Source organism: Vidua chalybeata, chromosome 8 (genome assembly GCF_026979565.1).
Source record: "Vidua chalybeata isolate OUT-0048 chromosome 8, bVidCha1 merged haplotype, whole genome shotgun sequence".
In the NCBI taxonomy this organism is placed as follows: domain Eukaryota; kingdom Metazoa; phylum Chordata; class Aves; order Passeriformes; family Viduidae; genus Vidua; species Vidua chalybeata.
Window position 1 is genome coordinate 4657703 of NC_071537.1, and position 18801 is coordinate 4676503.

The 18801-nt window shown below is 43.8% G+C and overlaps 1 protein-coding gene across 5 annotated transcripts in view; it reads right to left on the reverse strand.

The window, feature by feature from the left end:
- Positions 1 to 18801, reverse strand: part of TACC2 (transforming acidic coiled-coil containing protein 2) — a 117680-nt gene that overhangs the window by 55152 nt on the left and 43727 nt on the right. For 4 of the 5 annotated variants that reach the window (XM_053949291.1, XM_053949293.1, XM_053949292.1 and 1 more), the window contains one exon: positions 13717 to 13848. In XM_053949291.1, coding sequence (XP_053805266.1) covers positions 13717 to 13848 — 132 coding nt within the window. Of the gene's footprint in view, positions 1 to 1683; positions 2735 to 13716; positions 13849 to 18801 lie in introns of those variants that run through there. The other variant, XM_053949295.1, reaches the window with a different exon arrangement.

The window sequence follows — 18801 nt, forward strand, 5'->3', positions numbered from 1 at the left end:
CTTCCACAAACTCTTCCCAAGGACATCAACAGTTACTGAATGATGTCTGTGCTAAAAGTGTTTCTGTTGATTACGTCAGCCCTTAAAAGATCATCTTGAAACCCCACAGGAATGACTTAATACAAAAGATGAGGAGGTTTATATATAAAAGGAGTCATTGAGAGAGATGACAATATAATTTACTCAAGTGCCCCCCAAATGTATAAACATATACACCTTGATCAATATGTTCATCCAACAGAATGCATTCTTAAAAGGCTGTGAAACCTGGAGCTAAAAATCCTGAACCCTGTTTTAGCAACATGTCTTTTATTGCCCAGTCCTTGGACCACTGTCAATAATTAACAGCAGTGTGTGCAGACAAAAATGCAATTTACAGTGCTTTAAAGACAATGAGGCATCCATTTATTCTACCATATTATTAAAATAGATGGTTTTTTATAGGAATCTCAGGTGGAATTATAGGGTAAAAATATTAATTGTTGAAGCTACGCATCAGAAGAACAAAGGATGCAGAAAAGCTGTTAGGCCTGTATGTTACAAATATAACAAGACACTGTCAAGCAAAGCTATCTGCTGATACACTGGAATATGACAATAGGGAGCAGATGCCTACATGCAAGGCCTATTACAGAGGCAAAACTATCAGTTACTGCTCTATCATTCCCCAATGGCTCTGAAGCACTTATCTCAAACACACAAATGATGTTTCAACCATAATCAGAGCTACCTTAACAAGCACACATTAAAAAAAAAAAAAAAAAAAAATTAAAGAGACCTATATGACGTTCGTTTTTAGACTAGCCCTAAGGGATAAATACCTAAAACTTACCAAAATACATATTCAGCAATGAATGCAGTAGTCAGACATTTTAAAATAAATGTGATTATTAGAACTGTAATGACAAAAGGAGACAAGGCAGTCTTTCTAAAATCCATTCAGAGGTAAGGTCCATGCTCTAGCATTCCAGCTTACTAGCCTGGGGTGGAGGGTTAAGGAGGAAAGGCTGTTGGCTAAGTAAACTGATAAATCCTCTACCAATAAACTACAAAATCCTATTCACAAATGGGAAACGATGCTGCTATTCCCGCATGCACATACACATTTCTGCACTTTTATACATGATTTAACCACCCAGAAAAATGCTAACTCGCTTTGAACAAGCACAAATTGTCTGCTTTTTCCTCCCTCCCCCAGCAAATCTTTCCGAGCCGGCCTTCAGTGAGACCTAAGGACAACTTGCTTATGCTTCACAGGGGATGTAACACCACGACAGGGATGGACGTGACAAGGTTGATGTGACCTGAAAAAACAGTATCCGTGCAGAGAAAAGCGCAGAGAAGCCCTGAAAAAAAGCACAGTGAAACGGAGCTCCACGCCGCGCGTTTTAAACCGAAAACAGAGGCGGTGGTGGGCTTGGGGAAAGGGGGAAGGGGCTGGCGTTTTGTTCGCTGGGAATGGTCATGGTGTTTGACTGACCCCGCAGCCGAAACACGGGAAGACAGCACGTATGGCCGGCAGGCACTGCGCACACACACACCGACCGAGGAGCCCTGGCAGCGGCTCAGAGCTCGCCCACAGCCCAGCTCTGCCCCGCACCGAGCGCGGCCGGCGCCGAACAAAGGCCTCAGACACCCCCAAGGCAGCGCCCAGGCTGGGGACAGCGAGGCACCCGCACTTACATGGCCTCAGACGGCTCCCGGACCAGGCCACCTGTCTGTGCCTGCTGCAGGGACTGCGAGCCTCCCATCCTCAGCGTGCCCTGGGCTCGGGGCTAGGCGACAGCAAGGCCGGCTTCCTCCGGAATCCCCCCGGCAGCTCCGGCTCTGTGGAGGCTGCGGTGCTGCAGTGCAGATGGAAACAGCTGCTCGCATCAGTGGCAGCACGGGCAGGAGCGCTTCGGCAGCCTCTCTTCTCTGAACTGCTGCCAGTTTTGGCGGTGGGTTGTTGCTCGGTTTTGGGGTTTGTTTTGATTTTTTTTTTTTTTTTCTGTCCAGATGAACGGTGTTTAGAAAATAAAACAAAATCCTGGCCGCCGTGACGGGGTAATCATCTGCTAAACAACCGTGGTCCAAACAGCTCCGGTGCAGGCGCCTGGAACGGTACTATTGGCTATGGAAACCGGCTTAAAAAAAAAAAAAAAAAAAAAAAAAAAAGAAGGAGACGAAGAAAAGCAGACCCTCCCTTTAAGCACACATTGTCAGCTACCGTGGCTCTCTAAGGACCTACAGGCTGGACCATTATATTGTGTTGACTCAGCCGATTTGAAATGCAAATGCACGTGTGCGCTGGGCGCCGCGCACGCATTGCCCCCCAGCCCCGAGGAGCCGCGCACATCGGGACGCCGGCACGGAGCACTAATAAGCAGAACGGCTGCTTTCTCTTCCTTTCACAAGCGAGCTCATCCCTCTTGCGGAAAAAAAAATGGAATCTTCCGTGAGGAACGTAGGGAGAATATCATGAGCAGCCAAGGTAAACAAGCCAAAGTGGGAGCAGCTCCATCCAACACTGGGGCGCTTTAACCATTCTGCTCCTGCCTGCACAGACCCCCTTGCTGGACAGGGATGTAGGTGGGGAGGATCTTTAAGACCACAAAGTACAGCATTCCAAACCCTACAAATCATCGAGGGGGTGCCAGGGCACCGGGAATTCTAAGATGCTGAAAAGGATGGGCACCATCGCTCTCCACATCCCTGCTGTTGGCAAATAACAGGTGATTCACACACAAGGCGTGTTTCACATCATTAAAGGAGCAAAAAAAAAAAAACCAGTTGCACTGCTGCCTGTATCAGGAATGAAACTCTAGGGATACAAATGGCTTGAAGCTGTGTAACAATTCTGGATACATCACAGGGCGGAGGGGTCAAAAGGATCAGATAAATTCAACAAAGATATTAAAACGTGCTGACTTCCAAGCACCTATCACAGCACAGCTTTTATGCTCTAGTGGAGGCCTCATTAGGCTCAGGCTTTCAACAGTTTTGGGATTTTCTCCTCTGCTTGCATAAATGGAAATCCAGTTGGGTTTTCTTGCTTGACAGGAGAATGACTACTGAATACACTCTGATTCTCCGGGTGCACCCACAATAAATTGTTCTTGAGATAAGAGGAAACAAGGATGTTTAGCGAAGATGAAGAACTTTTCATTTCCAGAGGCTGCCTAAAATTTAATTCTGTTTTATGAACAGCATCGAAACAGATTACATTACATTCTTTTCCCTGCTTTTTTTTGTTTTTTTTTTAAACTATGGGGAAAGCCTGTGAGCCAGCACTTCAGCCACAAGCTTCCAAGCAAGTTATAATTTTGGGGTTGTTTTGTTTCTGATAAAAGCCAAACCCTCATTTCTAGCATCCCATTGCTCAAGACTCATTCCAAGTCCACCAGGGAAGCAGCAGCAGTGCCTCTCTCAGGGACTGATCTCCAGAACCTCTGGAGCAGGGCTGGGTGCCACAAGTGACCCCCAAACTCTGCAGTAGTGCCCAGCTCTGATCCTCCCTTGCCGAGGTGGTGGCAGCTCACTACAGCCTCTGTATTTGCCATTCACAAGTGAGGAACACACAGAAAGTGCATAAAGTGCATGAAAATGTCCTATATACTCCTTGGCAGTAGATTTGAAATGGTTAATAACTCCAGGATTTCCATCCAGTATGGGAAATCAATGGTACCAGCCAACAGACTAAAATTCCATGTCTGTATCCAGAGTTCCTGTTAGGCTGAGCTGCAAGCTCACTTTAGTGTGTGATAGCTCTACCTAGTCTTTGAATATCATAATAGCTCCCTGTTGGATTTCATTCAATACAGAGAAAAGGAAGACTCAGAGAAAAGAAAAATCCCTAGAAAGGCAAACACCAAATTAAGTACAGCCCTACCAGGTACCTGGAGGCCAAGAGGGAGAACACAGGCACTGTTTGTCCTGGCAGTGAGGAAAACAGGCATACTCCTAGCAAGTGCAAAGAATACACTTAAAATGCCTCTGTCAACTCCTTCAAGTTTCACATGTACATTTATTAAATAAACAAAGCCCTAATAAAAGAAGGTTGGGATTGAATCCTATTCTGAGGCAGCATGGTCTTTTCAGGAACTGTCCAGTGCAGGTTTTTTTTTTTTTTTTTTTTTTTTCCATTCTCCAACATTTCTATGCAACAAACATTCAAACTGCACAGAAATGCAGGTCTTGGCAAACCTGCAGGATGAAGGGCTTCAGCTTTTGGAGCCCAGCTGTGGCCCTGCTCGCTCTGCACGTCCTGTCTGGGTTACAGGGGGCTCTGGGTTATGGCCAGGGGTGTCACAGGCAAGGCACTGCCTCCTTCTCCCCTCAGCTCTTGTGCACAGCTCAGAGATTCACCACAGGACAGCTCACTGCCTCTGAGCTTCCCCTGCTCATAAAGAGGACAGGATTTCACTCTTCCCTCTGAGAAATAACCACCCAAGCAGCTCAGCTCCAGCAACGTGAACTCCTGCTGGCCATGGTCTTTCACAAAAAAAGTGTGCTGTAACTGAGCCCTGGACTGGAGAGAGTTTGCTGCCTATGGGATGCAATAACAAACACTAAACTGATGTTTCTGGCCAACCCGTGCAAGAAGCCAAAATGTAGATTTATTTCTGATTTGGCCATAAGATCTGTTACACTACAAAGCTGCAGCCCACCCTGACTAGTAAGAAATACCTCAGATGAGAGGAGCTCCACCTCTCCTGCCTGGCCCCAGCTCACCCTTTAGGCCTGCCAAGAAGCATCAACTTAGCACTAAATTTAGTGTGGGCTTTTAAAAATACAAGAACTGTGTTGACACTCTGAGTACATTTTGTAAGAACTTCTCTGGAACCTTAAAAACACACAGATATAGCTCAGAAAGAAAAAAAAAATCCTATTGTAGCTTCAAAGGATTTAAAGATGCCCTAGGCACTTCAGCCTAGGGTTTAAAAGCCATGTAACCACTTATTGTGATCCCACTGCTGAAAAGCCTATTTCAGTATTCAGTACCATCCTTTAAAATTAATCATTTTCTCTTTTTGCCTCTTTCACCCATTTAAGCAAGAGCCATGTTTTGGCCTCTACTAAATAAATGTTTTATTGAAACTGGATGTCCACTGATTAGTTGTTTAAAACACTCTACAGACTCCTAAATATTTGGTCTTATTCCATTTCATGTTTATATATAAATTCAAACTTTGGTCACTTGCACCCAATTTGAAATTTTTGGCTTCCATCAAAAAACAAGGCTGAGCAGGACCATGATAAGGTTTGAGATACTGAAATTTATGTTCTGTTTCTTTGCTCTTGGCTTCAGTGTCCATCATGCCAGGCATTTACACAAGTTATAAACATGACCACACATACACAGAACATCAAAGAGCCTGCTGAAAGAAAAGCCTTCCTCACACATTTATTCCCTAGGGAAGGAGGGGTGAATATTAAGCTGTACCTCCAAGCTGCAATGCATTATTGAGGTACTGTGCAGAAACAGGCACCATATAAAAGAAAATGCACAGACAGAGCACAACCAAACATCCCAAGCAAAAAGGGATTTCTCTGGGATCTGAATGCTGCTGCCACAGCTCTAAGGAACAGTATTTCCTAAAAAAATTTTAAAAAAAATGAACAAAAGATGGGGATGTGTTTTAAAAAACAGATTATTGTTTAAACATAATTCTAACCCTCGATAATTTTTATATATATATATATATATGTGTATATATATATATATTTAAATGATACTACCTTTGGACCCCAAAGCCTTGAATGCAGCTTGGGAAGAAGCTTTCACCCCAAAGCCTCTCTTATTCCAGGCTGCCTGGAATCAAAGGGTTCATGGCAAGGCTGTCCACAATATCAGACTGCTAAGGACCAGCAACATCTCTCCTGAAGGACTGAAAGGACCAAACTGCTTGGAAAATGTGACTCTGCAGGGGCAGAGTGGCAAAGCAAACTCATGCCTGGGGAGGCTGGCTGCGTTAGAGAGCACATTAGCACATTAAAGACTGACACAGTTTGAAGTGCAGTGGTGACAGCCCTTTTAGGACACCCAAGGCTGGAGACTCCCCTGGCCTGAAAGCCCTGCAGGAGCAGCAGCCCTCCCGGGCCTCTGCTGATCTGGCTCTGTCTGCCAAGTCCTTGCAGAAATCCAGGTCTCCCAGGACCAGAGCTGGTCTCTGTGCTCCAGGGAAGGCTGAGCAGGCTGTTTTCAGCCATGTGGGCACTCAGGGTGGGGTTCATCTTTCCTAGGGTTATACAGCAGGCAGCTGACAGGCTCTTAAAGAATTCAAGCATTCTTCATTATAGGCTGCACAAAAATACCTAAGTCTAGATATGTTGTGCATATTCTGTGCTTCTTTGCTCACCGTGCATTTTGTCAGTCCTGGGACACCTTTATCTCCTTTGGCTTTGTTTTTATTCTGCAAATCAAGACTTTCTTATTCCTGTAGCCAGACCTTTACTCCTTAGTCTCATCTCCCTCTCAGACAGCAAGAGAGGATGTATCTTATAATTTCCACTTTCCTAAAGGAGAGTAATTTAAAATTCCTTCTCAAGGAGCTGAAGCTGCTGCTGGAACACCACAAGGAATTTGCTACCCTTCCTTTGTTCATTCCCGTTTTCTTGTTGACTCCAATCCTACGTCATGCCCAGAGATGTGCCACAAGGAATCTCTGTGAGACCACATTCATCATGTACTTTTTTTATTCCAGCCAGGTCACTCCATGCTCCAGCTCACCACCTGCACTGCTGTGGGACAGGGACAACATTTAACACTGCTGCTGTCACTATCTCCTTCAGAAAGTCACAGCTAAGCACAGAAATCCAACCAAACCCATTTGCAGTCTTTGTCTCCAGAAGTGTGATTCAATTTTTTTTTGTTGTTTTTACTCCAGGGAATAGAAGAACATTAATTCTATTCCAGCCAAAACCAGGACACCACAGTACTCTATGTGAGCAGACCATAATTTAAAATGAAAAATCTTTATTATTTTGAAAGATGATAACCCAAACCACCTCTTGGAGGGCCAAGCTGTGACCTCTTGCTGCTATCAGGTAGCAAGAGCAGTGAAAAAAAAGCAAATTTCTTTTTTTCTTTCTCCCCCTTAATTTTGTGAGCATCTTTGTGCTACAAATAAAAGAACAAATACAAAAGTTAGGTGAAAACATGTGACACATTTATCCCATTCTGGTATACTGGCAAAAACCAGTGAAAGGTTAACACAAATTGGAACATCTATGCTTTAGCAATGCCCAATAAATAGACATGCACTGCAGTTTATGGCCATGATATAGTTAAGATATTATTATAGTCTATAATTAGCCATTTAAAGATACATTTACTGCTATCCTTCTAAAATCCAGTTCTCCTTAGCTTAATTCCATTCCAGTACAGATAAATCAGAAATTCAGCCCTACAGGAGAGTGACAGACCTTCAGACTGAAACCATGGGTTTGTTGGTTTGGTGGTTTTTTGTTAGCTGTAGGTTTTGGATTAGTTTTTGCTCAGCATTTATCTTTCAATGGTCTAAGAGTGGGGCACTGATTCACAACTGGAGAGTGTAAATGAAATCTGAGCAGTAAAATAATTGCAGAGTGTTAAACCAGTGGGATATTTTTCAATATGGTTTTCAAGGAAAACAGAAGCAATTTGTTCAACTGCCTCTGTACATCACCTGGCACAACACAGCCCTATCCGTGTCACCATGGTACAAGATTATACACCACCAAACGACACAAGGAGATCCTAGCTGTAAAGCTTCACAGATTTAACTTGTTCTTACAGATCAAGTACTTTGATAGACACATTGTCTGCTCCACCACTTATCTAGATTAACATAATGTGAGTGCTTTATTTGCATTGATACACTCCTCATGAAAACACACAATGTCCCAGAGTTTTAAGCCTGAGCCCACTGACATCTGCTAATTCCAAGGAAACAGGAGAGACCTGTGATGATGCAGCCAGGATGGACACTGAAGCTGACAAGAAACAAACATTAGAGCGCGTTTCAAATAAAAATAAAACCAAGACAAAACATAAATAATTGCACCCCCTCCCCACTGATCACTGCCTGGTTGCTACGGTCACTGCTTAATCTAAATTGCAAGTGAGATTAATGGCATTAAGAGTTATGAATAACCAAGATGCCTGCTTAGTTACTGAAATGTCCAGCATGGGAAAGGCAGAGAAGGATAACAAAAGGGGCCCTGCACGGTGCTGCTGGGGGGGCTCCAGGCTTTCAGAGGCCGGCGGTGAATTACGATCAGCAACGTGAGAACTGCACACCCCGCAGGATTCCACGGTCCAAAGCCTCCCACGGAACTAAGGAGCCACACCAAGTGGGAGAGGAGGTTCCCAGGAGCTGAGCACAGCCCTGGGTGTGGGTGCTCCCCTGAAGGAGAGGGGCTCTGCCCCACACAGACCCACAGAGGAGACAGAGTTTGGGGTCAGGGCAGCCAAACCCCTCACACCTCACCCCTGCAGCCTCTGCTCTCCTGTTTGCTCCGTGGCTTTCCCCTCCTGCCCAGGCACAGACACTTCTGTTTTGGATTTTGGGCTCTATCACGCTACTGCTGTAAGAGCCAGACTTGAATTCCTCGGATCACAAACAAAACTTGAAACTCCTCTTTACCAAATTTCTGGCCTGGGCTTCAGATTGGGACCACAAGCATCACCACACCAAAGGAGGGATTTTGTTTTGCTGCTCAAAATGCCTCTGCAGACCATGTCCACAGGCCAAATGCCCAAATTCTGTTGACATTTCCAAACAACAGAATTGCAAAAACACCACCACAGACGACAGGGGCCCATCTTGCTTCCATGCTTCTTTCTAAGTCTCTAAACATCCTGAGGTGTAAGATCCCTAGGGCAGCTGGAGCCAGGCTTGTTAGGAGAGGAGCTGCCTAATGCCAGGAGGGGACTGACATTTTTAAGAGTTTTCATGCACCTGCCCTCAGCTGACAAGATCAGTGCTGATAATGCTCTCTGGGAGCACCTTGTTGCAGGAGATTTCAGCAAGCAGAATCCAAAGGCCTGCTGGCCTCAGGGCCTAAGTAAAGAATTAGATTTTGAAAATGCAGGATGAAGAAAGCAGACAGGAACAGTATTCCCCCCCGGTGCAGCGCTCTGCTGTGGCTGCTAAGGATGGGTGGTCAAATGACTGCCTTAAAGAAGTCAGCTTACAGCTTCAATTTGATTTCATGAGAGTTAACACAAAATCGGTCTGAAGTATGTCTAGTATGTTTCAATGGCTCCTTTAAGCTTTTGTTTTCAGAAGATTTAGCATTGGAGTGCTCCAAAAGCACATGCCATATTTTAGCATAACAGTGATTATTGAGAAATACAAAATACACCTGACAAGAGTTTTAGCTCATGTATTACCTGCTCTAGGACAAGAGGTGATCCTATACAAGTCCTCCACCCTCCTGGCAGTGTCAGGAGCTGTCACTGTGTGTGCCACAGTGCCAAGGAACAGCATCCCAAGCCTGGAGTGTAATTTCTGAATATGAAGTGCCATGGTTTTTGTAGGATGCAGAATGATCAGTGCTGTTCTAAGACTCCTGGTGGATGGATTAATTAGCGTAACGACATTTTCATTTTCATGCTGCTGAACCTGTTCTAGCAGCACGGAAATTACCATAAATCGCCCGAGGGAACCTGTGAAATACACAGGAATAACAGGCAAACAGAGGGCTACCATCACCCTTTTGTCCACCGCCTCAGACTGAGAGCAGCTTTACAAGACACACAAATAATTGCTCTCTTTGAGTAAACCTGCAGGCAGAACACCCCAGAGAGCCCAAATTCCCAACCAGCAAGTGGTTAGAAAACAGGTGACATTTCCCACTTGTCTCAAGCACCCATTAATGCTTTGCCTTTTAAAAATGGAGCTGCTGGCAGCTATTTGTTGTCCCCCCACATCATGGGCTCACACAGCTAACCCCACCATACCAGCCCCACACCCAGCTACAAGAAAATCCACAACATTTTGGGCTTGAAACACACCAGACAACCCAGAATTTGATGCTATTAGTAATTAACTGAAAATGTCTACACAAAGCATCCTCCTGCCTGGGGCTGAGCAGTACTAAACACAACACTCAGGAGACAATCTCCTTTAGAAACCTGGAATGGTGGAAATAGATGAAGAGCAGCACTGTGGCTCACTCCTGTCCATTTTTTACAGGCTGGCTGGTTATGTGGAAGGTATCTATTTTTTAATGTGGAAGGTATCTATTTTATATGCTGTTTTTCAGGAGATGGTAAATGCTTTTCGTGGTGTCAGCCACAAAGCCTCAACAGAAATCCTTGGGTTTGGTTTATAAGAATTAAACAACTTCATTTCAATGCCTTCTATCTGTTGCTATCCTAAAAAAAGCATCACTTCACTTGTGCACCAGACAGTCCAGACACACACACTACTACTATTCAGTTCACATGACAAACATAAAACTCACAAAACTACACCTCCCTTCTGCCCCAGAAAGCCCCAAACCCAAACTCCCACATTTTGGAAAGAAAGATGCATTTGTATCCCTCACTTGCACTTCTTATCTCTTCCTTGCTCAGTGCACTTGTGAATTTAAATGTTGTAACACATTCCTTTCAAAAGGGTTAAATTCACTCAAGGGAAAAAACCCTTGAGTTTTTGAATCCCATTTAATCCCTTATTGGTTTTGAATAAATCATTAAAAGCAACTCAGTCTAGGATTATCAGTGTTGGTCCAAAATGAAGGCAATACATTGCTTTTTATTTCCTTAGTTTTACACCAAGCCTCTCTGAAGGTGGGCAAAAGGAGAAAACTTGTTTTCAGTATATGATCAAGCAAATAAAACCCAGAAGTCATAAAGCTTATCCTGTTTTTTCTGCCTCACACCAATTATTCAGCTTTGCTTCCTCCCAGGGAAGCATTATGAAACATTTTGGAAACCAACAACACAGAAAGTAGAGCTTTGTGTAAACACTGTTGTGACTTTCTGCTTTCAGAGAGATTTGTGGCTGTGCTTCCAAGTGGTTCCAGGTTCAATTCCGGAAAATTAGTAAGGTAAGACAGAAATGTATATTTGATTTCAGAGAATAACAGACATTCCCTGTCCATCCAAAGTCTCTCAAAATGTTCAGACTCCAATCTGCTTTAGCTTTTGAAAGAAAATTGATCTGGTAACTAACAGCAGGGAGGACCCAGCTCTCCATTCCCATCAGCCACAGAGAACATCACAGGTGCAGTTTTCAAAGCAAGCAGTGAGGCTACGGCAGAGGACATGCTCAAAACCAGCACTTGCTTTTTGTTCTCCAGAACAAATCACATCCATCTCTCTTCCTCGCAGCACAAAGGGATGGAGCAGCTCCTCAGAGACTTTCCAGCTCTGTCCATAGGGCTTCCATAAAGAATCAGCTACTCTCTAGCAATATTTCAGCACTTCTCTCAAATTATGAAGTGCCTGTGACACAGTTCATAATGTGATCATCTTAATTGCAGAGGAGACTGCAATGCCTCAAGGATCCATTTTACAGAAATCACAGAGTGGCCCAGCAGCTGCACAAGTTCAGCACCTTGCCAGACACTTCCTATCAATGTGACAAAGTGAAACATAACCCAATTTGCAGGCTATTATTTTCCATGGCTGATTTGACTTGATACACAGGAATCACATAAAAAATGCAAGGTAGTCTCAGAAGTATTTACACGAAGGGTTGATTACAACAGCAGACAGCTATTTGGACAGTAATTTTCTTTTGCTTTTCAAGAGGGTGCAAGAATGATCTTTTGTCCAACAGACAGCTCTAATTCTCACCTCTGTGCATCTTAATTTCCACTAAGATACAAACACAGCAGCTCAGCTTTGGAGAAAGAAGCTGTGGGTGACAGGATCACTATTCTCAAGGCATAATGAGGATGCTGGGAGTGCACATTTGGCTGCTGACATCCTAGGCTGGATTTTGATTCTGCATTAAGAAATTCTACTAATACAACATGTTGCCCAAAGAGGCAGTGGACTTCCCACCTCTGAAAGTGTCCAAGGCCAAGAGCTTCTTATGCACACACAGGCATTTACACTATTAAACACACTACAAACAAACTTGAGAGGCACAAAAATAAATATGTAAGCCTAAATACCTAAGCACAGCAGCTCTGTGTGCCTGCAGAGTTCTAAAGTTATTTCTCCTGTTGTTGAAGCTGAATTCTAGTGAAAAGGAAAAGAAAATCCCCATGTTTTAGTGGTTCCAATTTGGATTTGTAAACAACAGTCATTTGTGACTGCACTACAGCACTCCCAGAATGTGAAATTCAGGGTTATCCATAAAGCTTAAACAATTTTGGATGATTCTCTGGAATGAGCCAACATCTTGGGGGGAGCATTTTCCAACTGAAAATCTCACCTGCCCATTTTTCTTCCTTTTTAGATGATAACCATTGTATCTATCCTTCAATTCAGAAAATCCTCTCCAGATGACAGAAATAGCATACCGGTGCAAAACACTTCTGTTCTCCATCAATGGTTTGTGCACTGCAGTATAATGGAGGAAAACTACAAAGAGTTGGCCTAACTGTGCTTCAGCAGCACATACACTAAAGGTGAAGACACCATTTTTCTGACCAAAACCACCAGGAGTTTAGAAGAACTAATTAATCAACATTTCCTAGATATTAAGTCGATAGTTTTTTCAGCAGCATTTGCCAATAGCTCTTTGTGCACTGTTCCACAGCAGAACACATCCATTGTGTACATTTTAATTCACAATTCAGAGTGTCCTCCTGCTGACAGCAGTATCTTTTGACATTTCTGAACAGAGCTGTAGTGGCATAACTGTATTTCCCGTGGTGTCTCCTGTCTTGCATCCCACTTGTCACAAGCTGCCAGTGGGTATTGGTGGGGTGGAGAATGCTGCTCTCCAGGGAGTGCCCATTTCATATTCTCAGCTGTGCTGTGACCTTTTCCATTAATAGATGTCACAATAAGGGCAGGCCTTGATTGCTGAGCCCCAAGAGCAGACTGGTAAATCACCTCAGACAGGAATATCCAAGCACATGTCTCAACTATATTTGAAATGGGATGGTTGGGACATGATCTTTAAGGTTCCTTCCAAGCCAAATCATTCTATGAGTCTGACTCAGTTTAGGGGTTTTCAAAGCAAAAAATGTGCTGGACCACCTATCAAACACTGTGGCAACAATCAGTGTAAATCTGAGGCAGTGAAACATTTAACTTTGAAATCAAGGTAACATTTATTCAGCAAGAGTGAAACCAAGCTGAAAAATATCTTCCTTCACTACTGACAGTGACAATGCAAATCAGGTGTGGGGTGGGGAAGTTGCTGGCAACATCTGAAGGGGAAAGAGCAGAAAAGTCCTTGTAAATAGGACCTGATCTTGCACAGTTTCACACTCAGAAACAACAACAAAAAAACCCCAACAAACTTTAGTTACATAAAGGAAAATATTGGGGGAAAAAAACCTAAAAAAAAAAATAATAGTTTAAAATTAGAAAGAAAGACCAGCATAGTAATAACCAGTGTAGCCTAAGCTCCCTCTTCTGGTATTTTGGAGTAGATACAGTGGATTAGCCAGGTCTTGAGAAGTCTAACATTTGGATTCAAAATCCAGCAGCAAAGTGTTCATATAACTTCGACAAAACACCTGTCAAACTCAGTCAGCCTCTTTCACACTAGAAACGTTTCTTAAGCAAAAGATGTAAAGACATGGAGAAGTCTTGTAACAATGGAAATCACACAATACCTTTTTTTTTCCCTTGTAAAACCTTTGGTTTCTTGAGCAGGCAGCTCTACACCATCACCAGGGGCCACAGCCAAAGGTACATCCTCAGAAACGTGGTTATCAACTCCCTTGCAGCTATCAGGCTTGGAAGTGCTGCAAAACAGTTATTAAAAATAATCTGTAATGCCCATGAAGCTTTAATAAAGTCTCTTTTTAGGATGAACTTTGGCTGGATCTACAAGGAGCTGTAAGGAGCACATCATCCCCTCCCGAATTCCCTCTCTCTCCCACCTCCCACAAATTACTTCTTCCTCCAAACATTATTTCACTTCACTTCTCAGCTGACCACATCATCAGTAATATTACAAAGTCTTGACAACTCTTACAGACCATGACATTAAGTGCCAGAGAATTTAAGTGTATATGAAGTCAGTATAGTAAATAAATCATTAATGACTGCTTCGCTGTTCTCACACAGCCTTTTCTCCTCACTGTACAATATAAACATTCGATTAAGCAATTTGTGTTTTAGCAAAAAACCCTAAAATCTGGGTTTAAAACATTCTCTTACTTTAAAAGCTCTCCTTAGGCTGTAAAGCTAAAGACAGTAATCCCAGAACTCATGCCATGGATGTGAAGTCCCTCTGCTCAGCAAAGCCCCACGCTCAGGAGCAGGGCAGTAACCACACAACTCCCCCTGCTCTCAGCCACACTCATTAACAGAAAAGGAACTAAATAACCCATGACTTCATGTCTCAAAAGCAGGAGCAGTCTGAGGTCTTGTCACACCACACTGTCCCTTCCGGGCACACCAGAGGGACACAAATGTCCTGGGGCAGCAGCCACACACAACAGCCTCCCCTCCTGCTGGTGCTGCTGCCAGAGATACAGGCACAAATGTTGATGGAAATGTTGATGGAAACAGGACGTGGCTGAGAAGCTTCTTACAGGTTTCCTGAACTAAAGATAAACAGCTATATTAGTCATTCCTTTTGAATTTTTCTCTCCTCTTCCCCCAGTAATTACACTGGAATTGTAGGCAGCAAGATGGAATTGCGTTACTGATGAAGAGTTAGTAAGGTCCAGGGACAGGCTGTTCCCTTCTTTGGTGCACAAACAGAGGACAGGCCTAAACCACATCTCTAACTTTAGTCACAACACACAGGAGCACGAGAACAGCCACTTCCCAAAGTGCTTGTCCACTCAGGTACCAAGATCACCAAAGCTCTTTGTGAGTGTAGTTTGCCTTGATTAGCTTATATCCACAAAGCTGCTTTGTGCCATATGGGACAACTACCCAGCTACCTCTTCTAAGAAATTATCTCTGCTTTCCTCACTCCTTCCTTCCTTTCCTTCCTTCTGTTTGCCCAAACTGGCCCGATGCTGACACACCCAAAATTTTCAGCCCCATCAAGTGAACACAAACAAATAAATAAATAAATAATTATTAAAAAGCAGGCTGTTTCCTTTTTCATGCAAAGGCCTTTGTCCTTGGCTAAAAATGTCTCTGTACTAATATAGTAACAGCATCCTCTCTATACCAAGGCTGTGACTATATAGGGGCACACGGAGAGCAGTGAAAGTAGGATTTTTAAAGCAGAAAAAAGTGAACTGCTAAAAATAAGTGAATGCTGAACATCTGTTTGGAGAGCAAACAAAGAGCTGCAAAACCCAAACAATTCACAAGAGGGCCCAGCCAAACAAGAGCACCAAAGGCACATAAATTATGGCCCTGGTGTTATGGACCCACAAAGCTGCCCCAGTCTTACAGCAGCACCTGTTTCACCCACAGGCCCAAATGATGATCTGCAGCCCTTCAGCTTCCCCCTCCAAGCCTTTCCACATCAAATGAAACCATTTTCAGAGACACTTTGACCAATGAGTGTCATTCCCAACACTAAAGCAATCAACACACCAGGATTTCTGGAAAAGCTCTGCTCCCCATCCTTCACCAAGCCCTACCTCCACTCCTACTCTGACAGACCTGCAGAAATTGAGGCAAGGGAGCACAGAACAGAAACCCTGTCCAAAATACAGACTTTCTGTTCACTCTGAGCTCTCCAGCTTAACACTGCATCAACTGGGGTCCATGTGTCAACTCATGGGACTTTCATCACCTCAGATGTGAAGCAGCTACATCAAAGCCTCTCCACAGCTCTTATTGAAACAAGATTATCCATTAATTTTTTTTCTTAACTAGTAATATTTTAATGGTTGCAAGAAGAATACTACCAAAAGGCCCAAGTCTTCTCAGTGCACAATAAACTATACATTGACCAGTATTTATCCTGTGGAGTTTTGAAACCTCAAAAATAATTTTCTGACTATCTGTGTGCACAGATGTGGGTACTCCCTTTTGTGCTGCCAACACTGAGAAGTACAGCCCTAAACACATGCAGCAAGTGCCTTCTAAGCTGTCATTTTTTTCCTGGGCATTTGCAGGTTTGGGATTTTTTTCCCCACAAGCTAGGAAGGAAGTTGCAGGGAACAGACACTGCTCAGAAGTGTTTCACACCTCTAACCTGGAACCCAGCTAAGCTGTGGTCTTGTACAGACAGGGCTCTTGTTTGCCTTCTCTACCTTTCCAACACAAACATTCCTCATGCAGCACAGAAGTCCTGTTGCAGAGCTCTGCACCTGCAGAGTAAAGAGAAAGCTGTGTCTGGCCAAAACTTCTCCTACAGCAACATGTACTGGCAAATCAGAGTGAACTTGGCCTTTCACTGCTGGACAAAAATGCCTGGCAGAACCGCCGGTGAACTTTTTACCTAATTCTTTTCAGGGCACTTCTCTGCAGATAAATAAAATCTTACTGAGCAGATGCTAGCATGTTGTCCCTGATCAATATGTTACCAGCAGGAGAGAGGCAGTCAGTCACCCTCAAGAAGCCAAACAAAGATAGAGTTTCCTGACTGGACAGATGGAGGGACAACCTGATCTCTTACTCTGCCCTGCCATCTGGAAGCCATTTAGCACAAACTGACCTCCATGATGTATGCACCATTATTTTTCCCTAAGTGCACGCTGTCTGCATTATGTGACGCCCCTAATGGGGAAATTCACAGAAGCAGAAGCAAATCTAGTAAATACCTAAATATTTTGGGGGAAAACTCTTTATGATTGCACCTTACTGCAGACAGACTGGAATAACACCATGGCATTCAGGAGCCCCTGTAACATTTCCATTTTGCAGAAGTACCCAGCAGGCAGCACAGAGACATCACAAGTGTGTGCACTAGGGAATTGTATCCAGCCACAGTGAAATGCAGTGGTGCACTGCTTCTACATAAAATGCCAAAAAAACCACCCAGAGACTTTAATAAGATTATCTTACTTATATCAGCAATAATCTGCTCCATTACACAGGTGAATTGTTGAGGACAGATAAGGCAACGACATGAAAGAAAAAAAAACATCACTGAGGCTCTTCCTTGGGTAAGAAAAGCCCAGTCCTGCTGTGTGAACATAATCCCACGTGTTTTAGCACTTTCATTTGCTACCAACATTATGTTAGCAGCTCAGGACCACAGCCCAGGGAAGTCAGCAGAGCTGCTGCTGCAGGAGGAGCTGCACCAGGACTGAACACACAGGAGTTAAAGCAGGGGTGCAGCTGCACTGATTTAACCCCTCCTCTGCCAACCAGCTGCCACCTGGGGGTGGGCACAGTGGCAGCCTCTGGGTTTTCTACAGCTGGGACAGCAGGAAACCCCTCTGCAAGGCTCATAGAGAAGATGGCAACCTGGACAGAAAAGACAGGTGACGGAGAATGGGTAGGCTTTCATATCCAAAGCTGCACACGGATGCAAAATAAAGGAGTAAGGAAAACAAACAACACTGACAAGAGTTAACTTGTGCAGCACTTAAAAAAAACCAAACCAAACAAAAGAGTTCAAACCAACAAACACAGAAGCAACACTCACAGTCAGCTTCACTCCAGTTGATCCCAGTGTATTTCTCTGTCAGTTTCCTCTGTTTCAGGAATCGGAAAACTACCTAAATCCAACGTGAAATACCCCTGGCTTGCCACTCTTTAGTGCTGAACCCTTGCAAAAATCCTTGCAGCTCCCTCAAGGTCAGGATTTGGAAACAACAGCCAGATCCTGTGGTTGCTGCACAGTCCCTGTGCCCTCACCCCTACTGGGCTCAGCCACCCTGGATGGGGCAACCACAGCTCAGCACCAGCACAGCCTGTGCCACTGGGGTGGAGCAAGGAGCCCCGAGACACCCTTCAGACATTAACAATAAAACATTTAAAAGGCACAAGTTATGAAGGAGATCAAAAGAAAAGGTATAATATAATTAACTCGAAATTCCAGATTCATGTGAGAAAGCAAACAGAGTGAATTCATGAGGTTTACAAGAAACAGTGAATTAAAGCACTCTGAGACTGCTCTCCCTAAATGTTTAATCATAGACAGCTTGTGTGCCTTTTTCCCTGCAAACAGCAAATTATCAGCCCAAGGGCACGCAATTTTCTGTTCCAGACTGTAGTCCAAAGCCCATATACAAATCTTTCTGGCACTTTTGGTGCATTTTTCATGCTTCCACATTCAGAAAGCAGTTCACAGCTCCACCTCAATTAATGCTCACTCTTTTCTAACTGCCTCACTACTATGGCCAACAATCCATTAGCAAGAAAAGCAGAATCCACAAAAAAAAAAAGCATCAGTAACCCAATTACATTTGTTAAAAACAAAAGAAACACAACTCTTTGAGTAAAAACTTACAAGAACAGAAAGAAATCCACATCATTAGCTTCCCACTGTAAGCTTCTCTAGATCATCTTACTCTGACTGTAGGAAAAAGTTTGTTTCTCACAGACTCTCCCAGCCAGCATTGGTGACTAACCAGCTTGGGGACTGGTGGCAGACCAGGACAGGCTGAACAGCAAAGTCACCCAGCTTTTAAGGTGGATTGAGCAAACCACACAAGGTCCCTTCAGCCTTTGATGGTGTATTATTGTGACTTCAGCTAACAAATGTAATGCTAGCTTAAATATACTGTGTGTGTTTACACTCCACTGAGCTCCCGGTGACTGAAGGGTACACACAGCCTACAAGGCTTCCTCTATTGTTCAGATAAATTTATATGCCCGAAGATCCTGAC